The sequence below is a fragment of the Anolis sagrei genome, chromosome 1 (assembly GCF_037176765.1).
Source record: "Anolis sagrei isolate rAnoSag1 chromosome 1, rAnoSag1.mat, whole genome shotgun sequence".
NCBI classification, from domain to species: Eukaryota; Metazoa; Chordata; class Lepidosauria; order Squamata; family Dactyloidae; genus Anolis; species Anolis sagrei.
In genome coordinates this window covers 240,813,413-240,836,298 of record NC_090021.1, presented here as the reverse complement: position 1 = coordinate 240,836,298, position 22,886 = coordinate 240,813,413, and the positions used below count along the sequence as shown (strand labels likewise).

The 22,886-nt window shown below is 40.6% G+C and overlaps 1 protein-coding gene across 2 annotated transcripts in view; it reads right to left on the bottom strand.

Annotated features, from left to right (window-relative positions):
* EPS8L2 (EPS8 signaling adaptor L2) overlaps positions 1-22,886 on the bottom strand; it is a 123,548-nt gene that overhangs the window by 61,006 nt on the left and 39,656 nt on the right. For both annotated transcript variants that reach the window (XM_060769340.2, XM_060769351.2), the window contains exons 2-3: positions 19,394-19,457; positions 18,961-19,016 (exon numbers count right to left, since the gene is read on the bottom strand). In XM_060769340.2, coding sequence (XP_060625323.1) covers positions 18,961-19,016; positions 19,394-19,437 — 100 coding nt within the window. In that variant the 5' untranslated portion in view covers positions 19,438-19,457. The remainder of the gene's footprint in view (positions 1-18,960; positions 19,017-19,393; positions 19,458-22,886) is intronic.

Genomic DNA, 22,886 nt, shown 5'->3' with positions numbered 1-22,886 from the left:
ACAGCGGTCTCCCTGAATTCTTACAGAGAATAGAGGGAATAAACAGTCCTTTTAAACAGTCTTTAAAATATGGTTCATGCCTTAGAAATGATCAGGCTTCAGAAAGTTGGCAGCCATTTTCTTCCTGGTTGTTTCCAGTCAGCGCTCTCTTTACTCTCTGAGGTGAAAGTGGCAGTTAAAACCATTTCTCTCAGCAACAAACTAGAGACAATAGCCAATCAGGATTCTAATTCCTGGCATGCTCAGCCAATCAGCTGCTGACACATGTTTTTCCAGTCAACCCATTGTATCATGGTGTCTTTTTACAAATCCCCACAAAATTCTAACTGAAAGAAGAAAGAAGACTGAACTGCTTTAATGCTTTCTTTGCTTTAAATCTTTTCTTCCAAAAAGAAAACAATGCCTGAACTGGTGAAAATAGAATACACCATGCAGTAAGGGGACAATATGCCAGAACAGATAGAGATAATAAATGAATGCTTAGCTATTCTAAGTGAATTCAAGTCTCTCCAAAGTTGAATGAACCACACCCAAGATTACTATAAAAACCTGGCAGAAATAATCTCAGATCCATTGCTAATAATCTTTGAGAGTTGTTGGAAAACAAAAGTTTCAAGGACACTTTTGAAAGTTACTCATTATATTCTTGCAGGTAATATGGTGAACTGTGGACTAGACAGTATTACAGTTAGGTAGATCTGTAATTGGCTGGCAGATATAATCCAGAAAGTTTTCACCAAAGATGAGTGTATTCTGTCTGTCAGGCAATGCTTGTTTTTCATTCTGGAGATAAGCAATGAGTGGAGTGCCACAGTTTTCTGTCCTGAGTTTTTATAAATAATGATGGAAAAGAGAGCATGTTTATCAAATTTGCAGATGACATCAAATTGTGATTGAGTAGCCAATACCCCAGAGGACAGGAACAGAATTCAAAAATGACCAGACTGGACAGCTGGGCCAAAACTTATAAAATGAATGTCAACAGAGAGAAATTTAAGATATTATGTTATGCAGAAAAAATAAAACTTATGAACATAGGATGTATGACACCTGGCTTGAAAACAGCACAATGAAAACAATGATCAAGGAATCTTAGTAGTCCACAATTTAAATATGAATCAACTGTGTGACACAGTGGCTAAAAAGATTTAGGTATCTGAGGAGATGGCGATCTTAGAGAAGAAGGAGCAAGCTTTTGTTCTAACACTCCAGAGACTAGAACGTGAGCCAATGAGTTCAAAATGTAACAGATTCTACCAAACCATTAGGAAGAACTTTTTTAAAACTGTAAGAGTGACAATAGAATAGCCTGCCTCAAAGGATGATGAACTCCACCTTTGGAGATCTGTAAACAAAGAAATTGAATCTTTCAACAGTGCCTCAGTAGTATATTTCTGAATAATAGAGGGTTAGACTAAATGGACTTGTAGATCTTTCCACCCATAGGATGCTATGATTCTATGAATTTTAGAAGAAAAGCATTTTTAATAGAAATATCAAGTCACTGTCATCTACCTTAACTAGACAGGTCTTCCCCGTATAATTTTGGAGATTAGATGTAAACTTCAAAAGCTTATTAACAACACAAGAGAGATGAGATCAGATGTATCTGAGACATTCCAGCTGCCAAGAAAGATTTACCTTCAACTTGTTTTTTTGAGTAAGAATACATTTGAGCCCTGCCAAATAACTGCTATTTTTCTGCCACTCCTTACAACTCATTTGAGATTTTGCTGATTTTTAACTAGTCCTTTTGGCCTCTCCGCTGGCACACACTTCAAAGGTGGGGTTGTAGTGAAGCTGTCAATGTCAGGGGCAGAGTTCTTTGTGCAGCTTTTTCAAATTCTATCTTTTGGCGCTTGCACTTGAATGGAAGAACTTAGAACAAATGACTCCTGCTTGTTAGGGTACATTCATTTCCAGTCACTGCACTGCAAGTCAAAAACTGGAGTCTTATACAGATTGGGATTGCTTCCAACCCTGCCCACATACTGTCAAAAAATCAGGCTCCAGTCCACCCATGAGTCACACAAGAAAGTAGCTTTTCAGAAAAGTAGTAACCAGGCTGTAATTCAGTAATAAGTACAAGGAATGGGTTGCCACATTCCCATTTTGGTCTGGTCAAACAAATTGACAAGATAAGGTATCCCCATGACCATCTATGCTATGTTGATTTTCTGCCTGCCAAAATTTGACCAGAGTTCAAGAGAACCTGCCTGAATAAACACAGAAACTAGATTTAAAATTGACATTCATTTTTTCATAAATCCTGACTGTAAAATTTTCACTTTAAAATTTTAACTGCAGTTGAAAAGTATTATGCAAAATTGTCAGAATGGCCAGAACTGTTTGACAGTGGACTATGTTACCTTGAGGTGTGCATGGAGTCTCCTTCTCTGGAGATTTTTAAACAGAGACTGAATGGCCATCTGTCATGAGTGCTTTGATTGTGTGTTGATGCATGCCAGGTGGATGGACTTGATGCCCCTTGTGGTGCCTTCCAACTCCACAATTTTCTGATTCTAATGGACCCCACAACAAAGTTCAGAGAGATTAAATTGAGGACAATTTAAAGAGTATAACACTAAATCTGTATTCTGCTGCAGAAAATCTTTGGGACATTTCAGCATGGTTCTTCTGATGTTCTGAATCACCTCTCATGTCAGCTGCTATGTATGATGGCTATCATATTTGTGTACTGATGTCAAAAGAAATCACTTATGTGGCATTGTTATTTAATGAGGTCCTTGCTTTTTTCCACCACCAGGATTTTCCCAAATTGGAGAAAAAGCAATTTATGAAATGATCCTTTGAATAGTTCTTACACTCTTTGAAGTCAGTCTAGATACCAATGCCTGGTGGTGCCCCTATTAAGAACTTGCACTTGGCAATAAACCGTCGCAGAGGGATTCTGCTTAAAAAGAGCTGACGACGCTGGAATACGAAGCTCTGATTGCAGAGAGTTCTGGCTTGGACTGGGTTTATGACTACTCTGATTATAATGCACTGCTTTATTGACAGTGGGCTGCCGGCTTTAGGAGGAGTCCCACGGTTAGATTCCTTTCCACTGTGCTTAATATTTACCTCTGGATCAGTGCAGAGTGCTTGCATTCCTTTGTTTATTAGCTGAAGATATAAAACAAGCAAAGAGGGCAAACCTCAATACAGCCAACATTTCCTGCTTCATGTGCAGTGAAAAGCTGTGAGAAGTGTCAACACCCAACACATGCAAGAGTAATAATATTGGTATTGAGATTGTATAGAGATTGCAAACATTTAAAGTCCTTCACACACATTATCTACTTGCAGTCCTATTGTTGCTGTGTACCTTCAAGTTGTTCCTAATTCATTGCAGTCCTAAGGCACATCACAGGGTTTTATGAGGGTTAGAGTGTATGACTTGCCCCAGGTCACCCAGTATGTTTCTAATGGCCAGGTGGGAATCAAACCCTGCTTTCCAGAGTCATAATCCAACCCTTAAACCACTACACCAGAGGTGTCAAACTCATTTTCACCAAGGGCCACACTAGCCTTATGGTTGCCTTCAAAGGGCTGGTTGTAATTGCAAGACTGTATAAATGTAATTATGTTTCCCTGGCACTGAAAAACCTCGTGAGTCACATAAAATGACGTGGCATGCTGGATTTGGTCTGCAGGCCTTGTGTTTGACGTGTGAATGCTAAACCATGCCAGCTCTCAACTTACTGCTTCCTTACAAAATAAGATGGTATTATTATTCCCTTATTGCAGATATGTGCAAAGAGGCTGAATAAGAGTTTACTTAAGGTCACCTTGGAGCTTTATGTCAGAAGTAAGAGGGAACATTCTGGTTTGAGCAGAGCCTCAGTCTAATGGGCATGGGCATGCCAAATATGGGGTTTTCCAGTTGATACTAGAAGAACACCTAGCTTTTCTAGCATATTAAACTACAGGACACACTAGAGCTTGGGAAATGTTACTTTTTGGACTATAGTTCCCCAAATCCCCAGCTAGCATGACTGTTCTGGGGGAATTCTAGGAATTGTACTCCCAAAATAGCAACATTTCCAAGCTATTGCCTATAACAACTCATTCCCAGTGGGTATCACAACGAAACCAGCCTAGCAGCCTACAAAAGCACCATGGGGTGATACTGCTTGACCCTAATCCCTACCAGAAGCATAGAAGTATAATTCAGAGTTACAATCTGACCAAAAGCTTGTGGAAGTAGTGGCATGGCAGTGATGTGACATGGGTGGGCCTCTGGAACGAACTCCATCCTCAAGGCTTTCAAAGGATGCATGTACACTGTAGAATTAATGCAACTTAACACCACTTGAACTCTCATGGCTCAATGTCATGGTACAATAGCAGCTGTAGTTTAGTGAGGCACCAACAAAGAAAGCTGAAGACATTGCAAAACTACAACTTCCATGATTCCAGATAATTGAGCCATGGTGGTTAAAATTGTGTCAAACTGCTTTAATTCTACATGTAGATGCATTAGTACCAAAGCATTAGTGATGAGAAATGTCAGCTTCCTTGAAATATGACATCACTGTAAGAGAATATGTCTGACAAAAGCATCAATTATTACGGTAACGACTCTAGTGTTAATGTTACAGAGAAGACAAAACCCTCTTAAAGGGAATGAGATGATGTGATTGTGAAAAATACTAGTTCACAACACTGTGCCTCATAGGCAGGGACAGAAAAGAAATGTAGTGAATCTGACATGCTCCACCCTCCCCTTGGTATATAATGTGCCCTTCTCCAAGAATTGGATCTGAAAAATTAGTAGAAATAAAAGCATGTATAGTTTGCCTTCCATACCCACCGATTCTGGATTCAATGATTCATACATTCACAACTTGAAATATTTTTTTAATATAAAAATATTTTCCATTTCATATTTTACTATGCTATTGTATATAACAGGAGTTGATCATCCACATATTTTAGTATCCATGGTGTTCCTGGAACCAAGTCCCTGTAGATGCCAAGGGTTATCTCTGATAGTGTTGAGAAGAGTCTCAATAGATTACAAAACTCCAGAGAAACCTGTATGGAAGAATGCAATCATTCAGACAGCCTGGATCCAACATAATTATAGGGTTTTATAGATCTTTCAAATGTGCCCAGAAACAGACTGGTAGCAAAGTTGAGTAAAACCATGGAATCAATGAGAATCTGGTAAGTCAACATCTATTATGAGTTTCAAGTATTCAATGATTCTACTCTACTAATACTTGAATTTAGATCCAAGGAGTCATTTATTCCTAATCACCAGTGTTAGTTAGCTTTAGAGGCTGTATCATTTAGGAGCAGCTGAAATGAACACCCTTTAAAACAGCCCCATCTAGAACACACGACACTAATACAAACAAGGTATAACTCAGGGACGCCTCATCTCAGACAGATCCAAGAACAAGTGTAGCTGGCACATTGGCCATAACTATATAAACACATTCCTGACCACCAAGAAAATCCAAACTCAGGGCTGAATCCAGGTGGACACCCTAACTGTTTACACATGACTTTACAAGGAGTATAACTCCATCTCACACAAGTTGATTCTGGATTGCTTGGTCTGCATGAGCTGATCAGGAACATGTTTGTCTTATCTGGATTAAGGTTCGATTTATTCACCCTCATCTAGTCCACAGGGCCCAAATATCCAAAAACCACTAGATCCTGTCTGATCTTGGAAGCTAAGCAGTGTCGGTTTTATGTATTGTCAAAGGCTTTCAGTTCTGCTTAGTACTTGGATAGGCCATTGAATACCAGATGCTGTAGGCTGGGGGTTCTCAAACCTTTTCAGCTGCAGAGGCCTTTTTGAAGCAAAAGTTTCTTGTGGAGCCCCAAGAAATGTTTGTTTATATATTATATTATGTATAATGTATATACGTATATCAGGCATGGGCAAACTTTTGGACCAACATAAGCTTAATAGTATTTCAGTGGAAGACCCGAGGGGCCATCCAGTCCAATCCCCTTCTGCCATGCAGGAAAAGCACAATCAAAACACCCCCTAAGCAGTGGGAGGGAAATGGGGTTTTGGAAGAGGAAGGTACGGGGAAAAGAATGGAGGAAGGTGAGGTAAAAAGGCTTTTGATGGCAAGGGAGATGAGGAAAAAGGCTTTTTGGGGCAAGGGAGGGGAGGAAAAAGGGGTTTTGGGGGCAAGAGAGGTGGGGGAAACGGCTTTTGGCAGCAAGGGGGCCAAGGGAAAAAGTTTTTTGTGGGCAAGAGAGGTTTCCATTGGAGGGGGAGGAGGGAAGCACGGAGCCGCTCAATATGTTTTGCAGAGCCCCAAGGGCTCCATGGAGCACACTTTGAGAACTACTGCTGTAGGCTACAGAAATAACCTAGCAAATCCCCTTCTGAAATTCATGGGATTGCAATAATTTGAGAGGCGACCTATCTAATCTGACATCACACACTGGTTTTAGGACTGAAGTAGCTTTTTTTGCATAAAAAAGAGAGATAGATTAGGGTGTCATCAGTATATGAATGGTTTCAAATCCCAAAACTATGGATGATGTCTGCTGTTGAAAATGACAACCTTCATTAAGCCTTCTCTAGCAATCTGTTTGTCTATGATCTTGTGGCTTACTGTTTCCTGTATGTATGTTCTGGTATGCAGCTTCCTTTACTCTATGGTTCCTGAGAAGTCTGAAAAGTGGCTGTAGACCACATGCTCTTTCTCTTTTTCCTTTTCACTATGTGACCTGTTGATAGCTATTTTGTTACAAGAGAGATGTCCTGGCCAGCTGGCACAGGGAACCATTTCAAAGATATTTGAAACTGGACTAATAAGTTTTTGTCCCTGTGTATGCGGAATACATGAAGGCTGTGAATAAACCAATTAATGTTATTTTTTTTTTTATCAAAGTCTACTTCATTTTTGTCTCTTGAGTCCATCATATAAAACATATTGTTTTATGGGAGAGTACCATATATTCCGGGGTATTAGACGACTGGGGCTATAAGACGACCCCCAACTTTAAAGCACAAAATAGAGAGTTAGGGATATACTCACCATTTAAGATGACTCCGCATTCCAGTCAGGTGGTTTCTTTTTCCTCTTCCTCTACACCTGGCATGCGGTTGCCCCTGGGCCTCTGGGCTGCTTCCTGCACCTCCTCCGGAAGTGCCTCCCAAGCTGTTCAGGCCGCTCTCCTTCTTCCTGGCCCCATTCCACTGCCATCACACCTCTGTCTCCCAGCCCCACCAAGCCGCGCAAGAAGCGCCTCTTCTCCCACGAGACAATGTTGTCTCACGGGAGAAGAGACGCTTCTTGTGAGGCCTGGCCAGGAAAAAGGAGAGCGGCCTGAGCAATGGCAGTTTCTTTTCCTGTCCAGGCCTCGCGAGAAGCGCCTCTTCTCCTGCGAGACAACGTTGTCTCGTGGGAGAAGAGGTGCTTCTCATGAGGCTTGACGGGGCTGGGAGGCAGAGGCGCGATGGAGACAGAGTGGGGCCAGGAAGGAGGAGAGCAGCCTGAGCAATGTGGGAGGCCCTTCCGGAGGTGGCGTGGGAAGCAACAAGGGAGAGGCCTGGGCCTGAGCAAGGAAGGCAGCCAGGAAGGGAAGAAGGATGGGGAGCCTGCCCGGGAGACTGCCATGAGCCAAGGCAGCAGAGGAGGAGGAAGTGGAGGAGGATGGGAGCCTGAGGCCAAGGCCCTCCACACCAAGAGGCTCTACCGGTGAGGAGGAGGAGGAGAGAGAGACCCCCAAGGGCTGCAGCGTGCCTGGGATGGGCTCGCTGAGGCATTCTGGGAGCCATAGTTTTTAATTTTATTATTATTTTAATTTTATGCCAGGCGTACTAGATGACCCCAAACTTTTTATAAGGTTTTACATGCCTAAAAAGTCATCTAGTACCCCGGAATATACAGTATATATATTTTGGCCACTGAAAAGGTCTGCTTTTTTATGCACTAGCAAAGCTGTTTTCCTAAGACCTCAGAGATAACAGGTTATTCAGTCTAGCAACTGAAACCATTACCTTGCATAATTATATCGGGTTGTAGACCACAAGAGAAGATTCTACTCTAAAGAGTTTTTGGCTCTTCCCAGGAAGGTCATACTTTTCTAAAAAGTTATGATCTCCAAAAAGTGTTTTTCCAAAAGATTATGAATGCCATTTTCCAAAATCTCCCAGCATTATCATACAAACATTAAACACCACAGAGGAGAAAACACAGACACAAATGACTTCATAGTACACGAACCAGTGTCAATAAAAGCCATGATCACTTTTTGAGTTTCCACTCTAAGAAGAATGGGAGCCACTATACAACAGTGACTCCAAGCCTTATCCCATGTCCGAACAGGTCTAAGCCCCACCAGGACATGATCTGTCCATGACAACCAAACTACTGGTCAGAAAGAAGAAATGATGATAAACCATGGCAGGTCCATCTCTTTGTCTCCTAGGCCCACCTGATGTTGTACAGAGAAACCGTGTAGTCAGAACTAAGAGAGAATGGATATCCTACCCCCCAGCTTTAGTGAGGCAAGCCCCGGTTGTAGAGGCCAGGTTGGCACACTTATCCATGATCAGGAACAAGGTGTAGACATCCAAAATAACATAAGTGGAGTATAAGTAAACCAGAATGGGAATGATCTGGAAAAAGTTTTATCTTTCTAAAGTTGTTTTACTCATAGCCTATCTACTGACCCATAACAGAGCTGTGGTTCATCCCACACTGCTCTGTGATACCTTACAAATGGCAACAAAATAGTAAAATGATCTGTATGCATTAAAATGAACACGGGCCTAAATATCCAAAGCACACCTGATCCTGTCTGATCTTGGAAGCTAAGCTGGACTCGTTCTGGTTAGTATTTGGATGTAATACCATCAACAAATACCAGGTTCTGTGGGCTGTATTTCAGAGAAAGGAACCACCTCGGAGTATAACATTCATAGGGTCACCATAAGTCTTCAGGTGACTTCCAGAAACATACACATACGATAAATACTGTGGCTCCTTGTATTTATTTCTAATAGGGTGTTTGAGGTGGGATTTGTGATTCTGATTACTCATTTTCACTAAAATAGGATGGGAGGAGTGGAAACATTGCAAGCAGTAAAAAAAAACAAGCATGAAGTAATTTGACACTGTAGTCTACAATGGAGGAAGGCGTTTGGAAGGATAAACTGAAATGGCAGTGGTGAAAGTGCTGGAACAAACAATGGAGTCATTCAAGGCCCAGGAGGGGCAATCTGGAATTAGCATGCCCAAGGCATTCTAGTAGCACCCTTCCATTAACCTAGATCTACTTATACTAACAAATTTCTCAGGGAGATTATAGGAACAAGTAAACCCACCAAAGAAAGGACAGAAGTCTTGTTGAACCTTATATTCTAATATATTGATGATGTTACAGATTTTAGTGGTTCACTTCATCTGCTTCCCTCCTAAGACTAATAGTTTTAGACAGGGGAGTAGAGGCATTTTATTGGGAACGTAAGAAAAGGGCACCCCCATCCCCATCTTCCTCTGCACAGCTGGAGTTTTTGAAGGATAAGCTACCAAACTATGCACTTAATGTCATATATCTTTTGGCAAAGAGGAGCTCAACTTAAGCAATGCTATCACGTGTACAGGGAAACAAGTACTTCTGAATATCACCATCCCCAGCTGTCTTAATAATTGCTTTTTTCCTGAAACACTCTGTTGGTTTTTTTGCTTATCCAGATAATCTTTGCAATCTAGTCTGTGGCCATATGGGTTGCCATTTCATCATTGTTCAACAGTGCATTGGTTGATTATTCCTAGCAGCTAGGACTAAGGTTGATACATAAACCTTTTCTGCTAGCTTATGCTATGCAGAGAAAGGATTCTGCTCTTATTTGAGACCCAGGTAGCCCTGCGGCTAGCTATTGCTTCCTCAGTGGTCAATGCCATTGGCAGCAATCCTGTCGACTGCCACACATGTGCCAGTGTAGGTGGTGGTGTAGGAAATAGAACAGCAACAAGATAAAATGGTCATGATCACAGCATTGAGGGAAATCCAGTGTCAAGAAGGGAAGCTGCTATCTCCTCTTCTCTTCTATCCCCCCTCTTCTATCCTCTTTACAAAGAGTCCTGTGATGATTTAATGCTGAAAATTACACCAGCATGAGGCATCAGGAAGATTCCAGACTCTGTTTGACATGGGAATTCATTCCAAGCAAATACACTTGGGAGGCGGGATCTGTAGTTTTAAGCAGATTTACCAACAAATAACCACACAGAAATTAACAGCCAGGCTTTGAGTTGAAGTGCTAATATTCTGACGCTCTTGCTCTGCATGCAGTTTAGTATAGCATGCCTCATTTCAGTTGAAACATATAGGTCTGGGTTGTGTTGGTCAATTTGTGCAGTCTGGACATAAGGAGGTGGCTCTGCCATCTGCCTATATAGCTATGCTTGAGGTGGGAATGAAGGCACGGCCTGTACAACCAACATGTTCTTAGAGTCCCTATCGTGGAAGAAAGCAAGACACTGAAAATCATTCATACTCAGAACTCTTATATTTGCTGTTTTTGGTTTTCCTTGGTCAGTTATACTGCTCCTTTTCTGCAATGTGAGAAATTTGAGGAGTCAAATACAATTTTAGTGGGGAGGCAATATTGCTATTCTCTTGCTTCTGCCTGAGAGCTGGTCTAAAACAAAACCTATCAGCCACCTTTCAAATGTGTTGGACTGTAATTCCTATTGTGGCTAGCCACGTGGGTTGTACTAACTCAGGATGATTGGCATTACAGTCTAGCACAACTGGAAGTTTTCCAGGTCAGAGAAGACTGCTCTAAAGATAGTCTTTTTTGTTATTTAATAATGCATATGAGGTTGTGACAGAAGGTGTGAAGCATCTAGAAAGCATCCTTTCTGAGGCTGGGCAGACATGTGGGAATGGCTGTGTCCTTTATGCTGGCCTGGAGGGTAGTGTTACAGCACTAAAACCTTTCTTGGGTTACATACAGTTTTGGTGTCAAACGATCTAGCAGCACAGGCTGTAGGCACTCCTCAACTAAATGTTCCATCATCCGGTATGTCTAGTAAAGTGTTTGAAAACTCACTGAAGGTGGTCTTCCCTTTAGCAGTAGAACCTTTCAGTTGTGAGCCAAATGACAATATCCAACTCATCCTTGTCCTTTATGCATTAACTTCAGTAGGATACAAAGGAAAAACCTTAGAATCTACAAACATGTGCAATGTTTTCTTGATACAATATTGGGAAGCATTGTATGAATTGTAACTTGAGTCTGAGTCAGACATTTCTTTTTACTGAAGGATCCAGAATCCTCTTGACACTGGGAAATTCTGGCTGTTATAGTTCCCAAAGGTAAGTCTTGCAAGGTTTAGTCCAAAACATCATTTGAGCGGTCAAATAAAGCTGCTTGAAAGGGAAGCTTCCATAGCCTCCAGTGTCCTATCTAGTCTATGGCATCAGATGAATGAAATATGCTCCCTTAAATGACAAACTAGACTGTCTATTAGCACTTTTTGGCACAGATGCTCCCCAAAAGCATCTATTTGATATAGCACATGCATTTCCTTATCTACCTATCTTCCATTTAGCATGCTAAATTGTGTGGCTGGTCACCGGGAGGTAAACACAAACTTAGTTTGCATTCCGGTTGTAAAAGCATATATCTCTGAAGAAATCCCATTGTGGGACAGGAAATGAATTAACCATAGGGGATAAGCATGCCTTGTGATTAATGTCTAATTTGATTCCAAGTTACAGGTACAGTAGAGTCTCGCGGGAGGGAGACGGGCCAGGGCTGCAGGGAGGGGGGGGAGCAAGGCGAGGATGGGCGCTGAGGTCAAGAGTGCCAGAGAGTGAGGCCTTTCTTTACCTCCCCCTTCCATAAAGCAAACATTTTCTCTGCTGGCAAGAGAGAGGGGGGAGGAAGGTCGATGGGCCAGAGCTGCGGGGGGGGGGGGGGTGCGAGGCGAGGATGGGTGCGGAGGTCAAGAGCGCCACAAAGTGAGACTGGCGGAGCAGCCAGGGCAGCGGACAGCCTCAGTGGGGCTCCCCCTTTACCCATGAGGAGGCCACTTCCCTGAAGCCTTGCCTGGGCTGAATACAAGGTCCCAGGGAAGAGAAAGTCAGCAAGGAGGGAAGAGGAGTCTGGAGCAGGAGCCAGAGAAGGAAGAGGGGAAGGAAGGGAAAGGGAGCCTTGTTGCAGTTCTCTGAGGAAGAGGAAGAGCCTTGTTTTTATTCTTCCAAGCCAGAAGCAGCCAAGAGGGATGAAATGTCGGATAAGCAAAGGTTAGATAGGCGAGACTCTACTGTATATACAGTATCCTAGTGAGAGAGATTGTCAGAGAGAAATTAAAACACAAAAAGCTAATGAAGTAGTTATCACTGTCAGAACATTCTGCATCTAAGTACCCCTTGAGCTCATTCTCTATAATTTCCTTCCCTGTGTGTCCTATAAACATCATATTGAGGCCCAGAAGCAGAGGAAAGGCCCTCCCTCCATTGCAATAGCCACTGGTGTGCCTCGGAGGAAGAGAAGAGGGCAGGACCTGCTGGACTTAATCCCACCTCACTCCTCACCAACCCTTTTTCCTTGTGTGTTTTGTTTTATTTAGATTGTAAACCTATGGCCAGGAGACTGTCAAATTAACAATCTGTAAGCTACCCCGAGAGCCTTTATGGTTAAAGATCTGGTATAAATACTCTAAATAAATAAACACACACACATAGCAAAGCTCTGGGTGTATTTATAGTTTATGAATGCTTAAAGTTTAACATCTGTGTTGATCTTTAAGGTACCATATGACTCTTTTACAACCATAGTCTTTGTTCATCCTTCCGGGCACTTCATCTCTCACTTTCTAAAAATAATATGTACACTTTAAGAGCCAACATCCATCATATTCAAAATGATGAAACCCAAACACTTGGAACGGAATGGATGGTTTATAAAACAAGCAAACAGAGACACCCACAGAGCTGGGCATTGTTTCTCTGTGAAAAGGCTTCAGATGACATAAACAAACCAGCAGGTACAGTAGTGTTCTCTAAAGCCTTGCTTGCAAAAAGTTTGGTGCTCTGGGTTGTGCTGGTGGTAATGTGACAGAAAAAGCAGGCAGACGAAAAAGCAGCCTTTTCCGTAAAGAACTCATTATTGTCAAGTACTTCCTCCCCAGACATTCTCCAGAGCTTGCCAAGCAGATAATGGATTCCCCTCCAGTGTCCTTTCATTTTGCTTCAGAACAGAACCTAGTAAGCAGAGAAGCGGCTTTATTTATTCATGGTCCACATTAACATTTATTCAGCTGGCAGCTGGGCACTGCATGAGGCAGTAACCTGATAGCCACCTGCTGTACCTGTAAGCCAAGAGATCTTTCGGCAAGTGCAGTTGGCAGGTCTTTGAGAATATGGGGCTTAGCACATGAGATGCCTGTGTTGAAGTCGCCAGAGGCAATGAGAAGTCAGTACCCGATTGACCCCGCAGGGAGAAAAAAGAACATTTGTGGCATGCAAAGGGCAACTCATTCATTCATGGAAGCAGGATGAAGGGTCATTCATTGGATCACGTTACTACTATGGGAGCAGAAAACGAAGAGATTTTCCCCCCAATTATCATCTTATTTCCAATGAAGTATTTTGCCCCAATGAAATTTTTCTTCACTTCCAAAATTTGTAGCATTGCAGAGTGAAACGCTAAAATTACTTCATACTTACAACTCTTATATTGGCTGTGTTTACAAACTCTACTCCCTTTTTTGGATGCCAATACTGTATTTCTCAATAGTCAATTGCACCACAGATCACCTATTACAATGCTGTCTGAGCCCCGTCACATGCACAATGGAGAACCTTCTTAAAGCAACACCAGAGGCACTCCAAGTGGCCAGTTATTGGTCAAAGGACATCTAGTATAATGGCAAGCATCTAAATTTTGTGTTTTTAAATCAGTGGTTTCCAACCTTTTTATGACTAGAGACCATTTGACAAGGACCACTTTGACCAGAGGCAGCTTGACCAGGCACAACTTGACCAGGGACCACTTTGACCAGGAACCACTCTCTAACATTAGTACCAAAAGGGTTACAAATCAGTTTTTGGTCAACTTTGGGTTGCTGATTTAGAGAAGTGCATTGGATATTTATTTATTTATTTAAAACATTTATATTCCGCCCTTCTCACCCCGAAGGGGACTCAGGGCGGAGCACAGCATATGCACTGCAAACATTCAATAGACCAGTACAAAGTCTCAAGGTGCCATCCTTTTTGGTCTAAACAGCACAGGAGCAGCTAATGGGGATAGACCACATCAGCTCTAGTTTCTGATACAGAACATATGCCATGGTCAGCAACTGGGAAGGAGTGGCAGGCAGTGTGAAAAGAGTGGAAATAAAATAAAATAAATGAAGAGGAAGGAGGCTCACAGACCAGATTTTCGTTCTCGCAGCCCACTGGTGTTCTGCGGCCCACAGGTTAAGAACCACTGTTTTAAATACATTACAACGGTTCCCTCGGTTCGCTTCTGATACGATAAATATAAAAATTGCACTTTTAAGTTACTGTAGTGTTAGATATATGGGAATTGAAGGAAAATTTCATTGGAAAGCAGAATTATTAACTGGGTGTCAACATCCTCATTTTACTCCCCTTTAAATATCCAAATGTTCAATAAACAGGCATGCCATTAAGGCCGCATGTCTGGGTGTTCATGTCAGAGGTGGGATTGGAACCAACAACGGGGAGACAGAAATACATGCCAATGTAGTAGAAACATTTGAGTCACAGCTCCAGTTAAGCAGCCCTAAAAACTGTGTGAGCCAGAGTGCAATCTACTAATATAGCATATATATATATATATATATATATATATATATATATATAAAATCTAAAAAAAGATAAAATAAATGCAGGTTGAGTTTCTATTTTCTAAAATATCCAGAATTTGAAATGTTTTGAACTTTGGATTTTTAATGGATTTTGGAATATAAGTACAGCCAGTTCCTGAGTTACAAATATCCGAATTACATACAACTCCTAGTTACAAACAGGGAGCGAGAGGAAATCTACCCGAAGGAAAGGCAATTCACTCCTAGAAGAGTTATGGTGAAAAGTTGTCTCCACTGAGGCTTAATCACCAATCCTTGTGTTCACAACAACCCATTTTGTTTTTCAAAATCCAGTTATCACAGGAACAGAAAGTGAGATGAAATCTTTTGAACAGGGGAACAGACAGCAAAACAAATGTTGCAGGGTTTTTTTTTTCATGTCAGGAGCAACTCGAGAAACTGCAAGTTGCCTCTGGTGTGAGAGAATTGGCCGTCTGCAAGGAAGTTGCCTAGGGGACACCCAGATGTTTGATGTTTTTACCACCCTTGTGGGAGGCTTCTCTCATCTCCCCGCATGGGGAGCTGGATCTGCCAGAGATAGCTCCACCCGCTCTTACCGGATTCAAACTGCTGACCTATCGATCAGCAGTCCTGCTGGTACAAGGGTTTAAACCACTGCGCCACTATGGGCTTAACCCTTCCCTATACTATCCAAATCAAAAACTGAAATAAAAATTGGCTGGAGTTGCACTTTAAAATGTACCTGTTCTGACTTACATACAAACAGGCATGCCATTAAGGCAAATTCAATTTAAGAATAAACATAACCTATTTTTTTTTGTAACCTGGGGTCTGCTTGTACCTAATGAAATACTGTGGAGATGGGATCCAAGTTTAAACACAAAACTCACTGATGTTTTGTATATAGCTTACACATATATCTTGAATATTTTAAAAAATAACCTTTAATCAATGCTTCCATTCATTTCACATATTTTTTGGTCTCTCTCCAGCCCCTCTCCTCTTTCAGGAAAGCCCACCAGGCACCTGCTCTGGCCTTGTGAATGAACAAGCAGGAGAGCCACTGACACCACCTCATAGGCGGAGAGTGGATGGCTGGTAGCAAAAAAGTTTCAGATATGGGGTATTTCAAGTATTGGACTTCTGGATAAGGGATGTTCAATCTGCAGTTAATGGTTGTACAACCAATAAATCAGATTACTCTTTTCCTTTCATTTAGTACTTGGATGTTGGGCTCATTATTATCATAATACTTCAAACAATTTACTTTGTGTTGTGTTTAGCTTCATGATAATAGGGCAAAGATGTTGCACTCCCCGTTTAAAGATGATGAGATATGCCTCAGGATGTGAATATTTGCTTATATTGTTCTTGCAAGCAAGATTGAATAAAGGTAGCCCTCAACTTTCATGGTGGTTAGGAGCAGATGATCCCCCCAAAAGTGGAAAAAGCACAAATATTTTTTTTAAAATGTGAACTTTTTAAATCTGAGAAAACACCCATCTGGGCATTTCTGGATCCTCCAATATATTCTATGGTTGGAAGCTGACCCTTGAATTAACCTGGAAAACCTAAACCTCTTTTGAAAAAACTTTTAAAAGAATACATATAGGGCAGCAACAAAGATGACTGTATATACACAGTAATCAAAAACTATTCACATCCACAAATGCTTAACCCACAAATGTGGAAGGATAATTGAAATGTAAAATATTGTCTTCCTAAGAGGTGATATTGTGAGTTTCTGCATATGTCTGCATGATTTTGTGCACTTTGGGACAAAAAAGGGTTTGGCAAAACTAAAATTATGAGCCGTAGGACTGCTCTAGCAGTTTCCAGGATGTGATGCATTCTGCTGCCTCTTACAGGAACTCATGCAAATGTAAGACTCCAATGAGTAAGAATTTCGGGTTTAAGATAGGACCCACCCTCAGATACTGAAGATGGAACTAAACAGTCCTTTTTTTAATGGAACTCTGGAACCAATTGTCACCGCTCTCTCCTCATTCTTTTGCAGCAAAGACGTCATGATACATTAGGCATCACACTAAAATCTCTTCCTTATTGCTGGTCCTAAAGCATCAAATGCCACCTACTTATGTAAATGTTATTTTAGTATTTTAAGTCAAGTATTTCTACCCCTATATGCTCAAGACCTTAGATCATTGGAGGATTGCATCTATCTCATGTGCATCATGGTATTATGATGGACATGGTAACTTGATGGTGGCAACATAGAAATTGAGAAAAATTCATCATGGAAATATAGTTTCTATGACTATGGAAAGGCTTGGACTACAACTATGGATGGCATGATTTTAATATGGAATGCAATGTTTTTAAATGTTTAATATGTTTTAATTTTAATCTAATTTAATTTTTATTCCTTGGAATTGTATGTATTCTAAGGCATTGAACAATTGCCTCTTTGTAAGCTGCTTTGAGTCCCCTTCAGGGTAGAGAAAGGCAGAGTATAAATTGGGTTAATTAATTAATTAATGTTCAACATACTTTTAAAAATGTCCAACATGCAAATCTGAAGCCACATCTGAGACCCAAGGCACATTGACAATGGGAATCACTATATGACTTGGCAAATTACAGGCTACTATCATTCTTAGAATTCGTTTGCTTACATTTCTTAAGTAGCATTAGCTACCTTACAGTCCATAAAACGTATTACACAAAGTATTTTCCATCCCTACAGAATTCTTGCCATAAATTCCATCTGGTCCTAGTGAGAATACTGCTTACATTTATTTCCATGCTATTTTTATACAACTTGCTTTTATACAACAATATTATGTGCTTTCAAGACATTTTTTTATTTATGGGAAACATATCAAGGGATTTTATTGGCAAGTTTTTATTCAGTGGGGTTTTGCCATTTCCTTCCCATGAAGCCAAGAGACTATGATTTGCCAGAGGTCAACCAGACAAAAGGTTTCCATGGCTTATCATGGTCTGTCTCCCAGAATGTGAGTCCAATGCTCAAACCACTATATTGTGCCTCATCTTCAGAATTCACTCTATTGCCAGGCTAAAAGGATGTTTCAGAGAGAAAAATATAAACAACATAATTTCAACTGGAGTAGACCCATGGGTAAAGGACTCTTAGGCTGGATCTGCACTGCCATATAATCGGAATCCAGATTATCTGCTTGGAAGTGAATTATATGAGTCTATACTGCCATAAAATCCAGTTCAAAGCATATAATCAGGATTCAGAATGTGGATTATATGGCAGTGTAGATGGGGCCTTAGTAAATGGATTGACTACCTATGATGAACAACTAGACGTAGGCTAATGTGCACCTATCAAAGTGTGAATGGTTAAAATGTAAACAACTGAAAAAATATGCACAAATGGGGAGAAATGCATGGACTGAGTAAACTATGTAAATACAGTAGAGACTCACTTATCTAACCTTCGCTCATCCAATGTTCTGTATTATCCAACGCAATCTGCCTCCTGCCCAGATCCACAGCTATTTCAATACATTGCAATGTTTTGGTGCTAAATTCACAAATACAATAATTACAACATAATGTTACAATGTATTTAATTGCTTTTGCTGTCGATTTGTTGTAAAACATGATGTTTTGGTGCTTAATTTGTAAAATCATAACGTAATTTGACATTTAATAGGATTTTCCTTAATCCCTCCTTATTATCCAACATTTTAGCTTATCCAACATACTGCCACCCCATTTATGTTGGCTAAGCAAGACTCTACTGTACATGCAAACATTAGGAAGAATAACGCTAAAATCACTTCTGCCCACACATTTTTTATACAGAACTCACTGATACCATCGTACAACTTGATGTGAAATAAATGAAAGAAGAAAAGACTGAGACTGAGAGATCTTCATACCCCTAGAACAGGGGGACTTGAAACTTTTGCCATACACACAAACCTTACCCCACGGCCCTTCCCATGTTGCCTGAAATATGTGCAACAACAAGAGAAGCACTCTTCACACTGGAGTTTACAGACCATACATCTGGCAGTCAACAACAATGTTCTTTGAAACGTCAACTAACAGAGTCATCTCACTATGCAGTCAAGTTATTTCTTACTTCCCTACTACTAAAAATGGATCCAATATTCTATATTTAGCCAAGTTTTATTAAACTCGTTTGATGGGAACTTACCATATAAATCTTTTGCACTCATTTTGGAAGATCCATCTGCTTTGCCCATGCTGCCACTGCAAAGGAAGAAAGCAATATTGAGGAAAGGATTTTTCTTAACCACATATAGCTTTAGCTAAGAATCCTGTCTCATCTGAATGAATGTCTGGAGGTAATTGGCTGGATGAGGAAAAATAAATTGAAACTGTCTCCAGACAAGACAGGGGTACCTGCCATCAAGGGTCCTAATTTGGAGGCGGAGGTGTGTCAACCAGTCAAATATGGTTCATGGGATACCTTTCACCAAAACTGAAGTTAATAAGTTATCTTTGGAACTACAGACAACATAGTACCTATAAAACTTCCCTAGTAATATTTCAGTGCTTCCTCTCCATCCCAAGCAGTATATGCTATCTCCTGGTGTTAATGTTTATGTAACATTTAAGTATCTTACTTTGCAGAACCAGGATGGCTGCTCGTAGACCCTTTATGGCTCATCCTGCTTTCTAGACATTCACCTGAAAGAGGAGAGAGATGACAGACATTAGCTGAGAAACCACGATGCTTTAATTTTACTCATGTATTTACTCACCACTTCATCATTATACTTCATCAAAAAAACCAAAAAAACAAATAAACTTCTGCAGTGGAGAACGTATATCACCCAGCAGGTATGACTGAGCCATAGAGACCCTTGCTCAGTGGATAAGCTCTTTTTGAAAGATGGAAAGGCTGATGACTAGGGAGGAATTTGGAAAACCTGTTTCCCAAGTCTATATCACTTTGAACCCTGCAGGTAGCCTGACTGCACTGGCTGTGGGATTTTGGGAGCTGTAACCCCTCCCCCTGCAAATATTATTTCCAGATTTTGATAAATAATTAGCATTTGATGCCATGATGGGTCAAAATCTGGGGCTGGAAGTACAAGAGAATTACTTGGATTCACTGAAAATTCTTATATAAAAGTCTAGAAATTTTAGTCAAAACAACGACCCACACAACCTGCATTGACTAATCCACATAGGTAAAGGTAAAGGTTTCCCCCTGGCATTAAGTCCAGTCATGTCCGACTCTGGGGGTTAGTACTCATCTCCATTTCTAAGCTGAAAAGCTGGCGTTGTCTGTAGACACCATCAAGGTCATGAGGCCAGCATGACTGCATGGAGTGCCGTTACCTTCCTGCAGAAATGGTATCTATTGATCTACTCACATTTGCATGTTTTCAAACTGCTGGGTTGGCAGAAGCTGGGACTAACAGTGGAAGCTCATCCTGCTCCCAGGATTCGAACCACCAACCTTTCAGTCAGCAAGTTCAGCAGCTCAGAGGTTTAACCTGCTGTGCCACCAGGGGGGCCATAAGGTACATTATCTCTTATAAAAGAAGAATTTCAAAAGGACTTAAAATTACCCTTAGACTTATTTATAGGTGTATATGAAGTATCAATTAATTTCATGTTTAGATTTGGGTCTCCTCAAAGATTTTTCATTATGGACGTGCAAAAATTCCAAAATCTGAAGAAACAAAAATCTGAAATATAGAACATTTCTGATTCCACACATTTTGGATAAGGGACACTCAACCTGTAATACTGTTATTTTAAGCTCGGACATGAAGGTGTTCCAATTCAAGAGCAGCTTCAGGTATTTCAGCTCTTGAGGACAAGAATGCCATGATCATAAGTTGATGGAATGAGGATTGCATAGTTTGAACCACTCCAAATCGTCAATGCAGGGCATGCACATTTGCTGGGACTCTCCAGTTTATGGTGCAAATTTGATGCAGGTTGTTCTCAAAGTAAACAACTTGGAAGCCAAGATTTCAAAGGCACCCTGCCTGCTACTACAGTGTCCACAATCAATAATGCATGTGAATAACAGCGTATGGGCACACTTTTCCTTCCTCTCCCTAGGTCAGCTGTCTCAGGTTTTTTTCTAGAGCAGCTACACATCTTGCTGAGAATGCACATTTGTCTGCAACTCTTTTGCCAATAGCATTTATAAAGTGCAGTGATATTTTCAAAGGAGAGGATCTGACTGGCATGCTTGGAGAAAAAGAACAGAGTATAAGGAGTGCTAAAATTCAGACGTTACTATTTTCAAATGTACACTTGATGCATTTTAAGTTTTGAATACATGTTTATGGCTGACAGTTTTACAAATAGCTCTATCATAAAGAGACAGTGAATAAAGCAATAACAGAAGTATAAACAGCGACAAGTAGCTTGGAAGAAAATACATTTACATTGAGATACCATAAATCAGTCCAAGACCTGAACTGTCTTCAGGGAAGAAAAATGCTAATGAGACTCCAGACTGAACAATCCTTCTTTTTGAGGTGATATATGACTGCCTTGTATGACAGACCTATTTTTGCCCTGGGTTTTGCCACTCACATCTATTCACAGATGATTTTGAAATAATGCTTCAAAATTCAGCAGAACCTGCTTAACCAGACGGGAGAGTGATACATAAAGGGAAGGGGGGGACGAAGGTATACACCCTGGCGAAATGAAATGGCCTATCCACCCACACTCAGGCTTCTCCAGCCCAACCAATCAGAAAAGGAGGGACACTTAGTGCCTTCAGTAATTAATAGCACAACCAAAGATTATCAACTACCCTTACCTGTGAGAAAACAACACACTATTTTTAGATGCTTGTTAATAAATTCCGCTTTGAGGAAACTTCCTTCTCCACGGAGTGAAATTAATCATTTGTTTTTTATTGTTGTTGTTAAGGAACACTAAAAACCAATACAGTAGAGTCTCGCTTAGCCAATCTTCGCTCATCCAATGTTCTGTATTATCCAATACAGTCTACCTCCCACCTGAATCCACAGCTGTTTCAATACATTGCAATGTTTTGGTGCTAAATTCGTAAATATAGTAATTACTACATAATGTTACTGTGTATTGAACTGCTTTTTCTGTCCATTTCTTGAAAACATGATGTTTTGGAGCTTAATTTGTAAAATCATAATGTAATTTGACATTTAATAGGCTTTTCCTTAATCCTTCCTTATTACCCAACATTTCTGCTTATCCAACGTTCTGCCAACCCATTTATGTTGGATAAGCAAGACTACTGTATTTTAAAGCCAAAAATGTCAGGTTGAGATCTTTTAAAGAGAGGTTTTGTTCCTGTGTGATTAAAATGTTTATTTGCTAAAGGTTGCTAACCAGGAAAAACACATTTTGGGAACCAGATGATAGAAAATGTAGACATGAAACAGAACATAACAACATTGTGACTATTTTTTTCATGTCAGGAGAGACTTGACATGCAAGTCGCTTCTGGTGTGAGAGAAATGGCTATCTGTAAGGATGTTGCCCAGGGGACGGCTTCTCTCATGTCCCCGCATGGGGAGCTGCAGCTGACAGAGGGAGCTCATCCGATCTCTCCCCGTATTCGAACCTCTGACCTGTCGGTCTTCAGTCCTGTCGGCACAAGGGTTTAACCCTGGGTTTTTTGATAATAAATGACTAAATAAATGTAACTATGATAATAAATTATGTTATGTGACTCCAAAAGGATACAGAACGAAACAAGCCTATGGGCAATGCAATATAACTTAGACCAAACCACATAATACAATACAGAAAATACAAAACAACACAAATCAACACATGAGAAATGGGCAGCTAACATAAAGGACACAGAGTAACAGAAGCCTGGATTTTTAGAGAGATCTCGAATCCTTTCTAAAGATAAATCAGATTACAAAAGAAAGCAATAACACATCTATATTACACAGAATAATATATATTTATCCTAGCAATGTAACATGACCTCTGTTCTTTAGTTTTGAAGTATTTATCCCATCACATAGTTAGCAGAACTCTCAGCACCGATTTGTTTTAAAAATAAACAGACCAAGAAGGAATGCTGGCACCGTCTACATCACAGAACAGATTTAATCTGCTGTCTGATTAGGGATTTATTTTTAA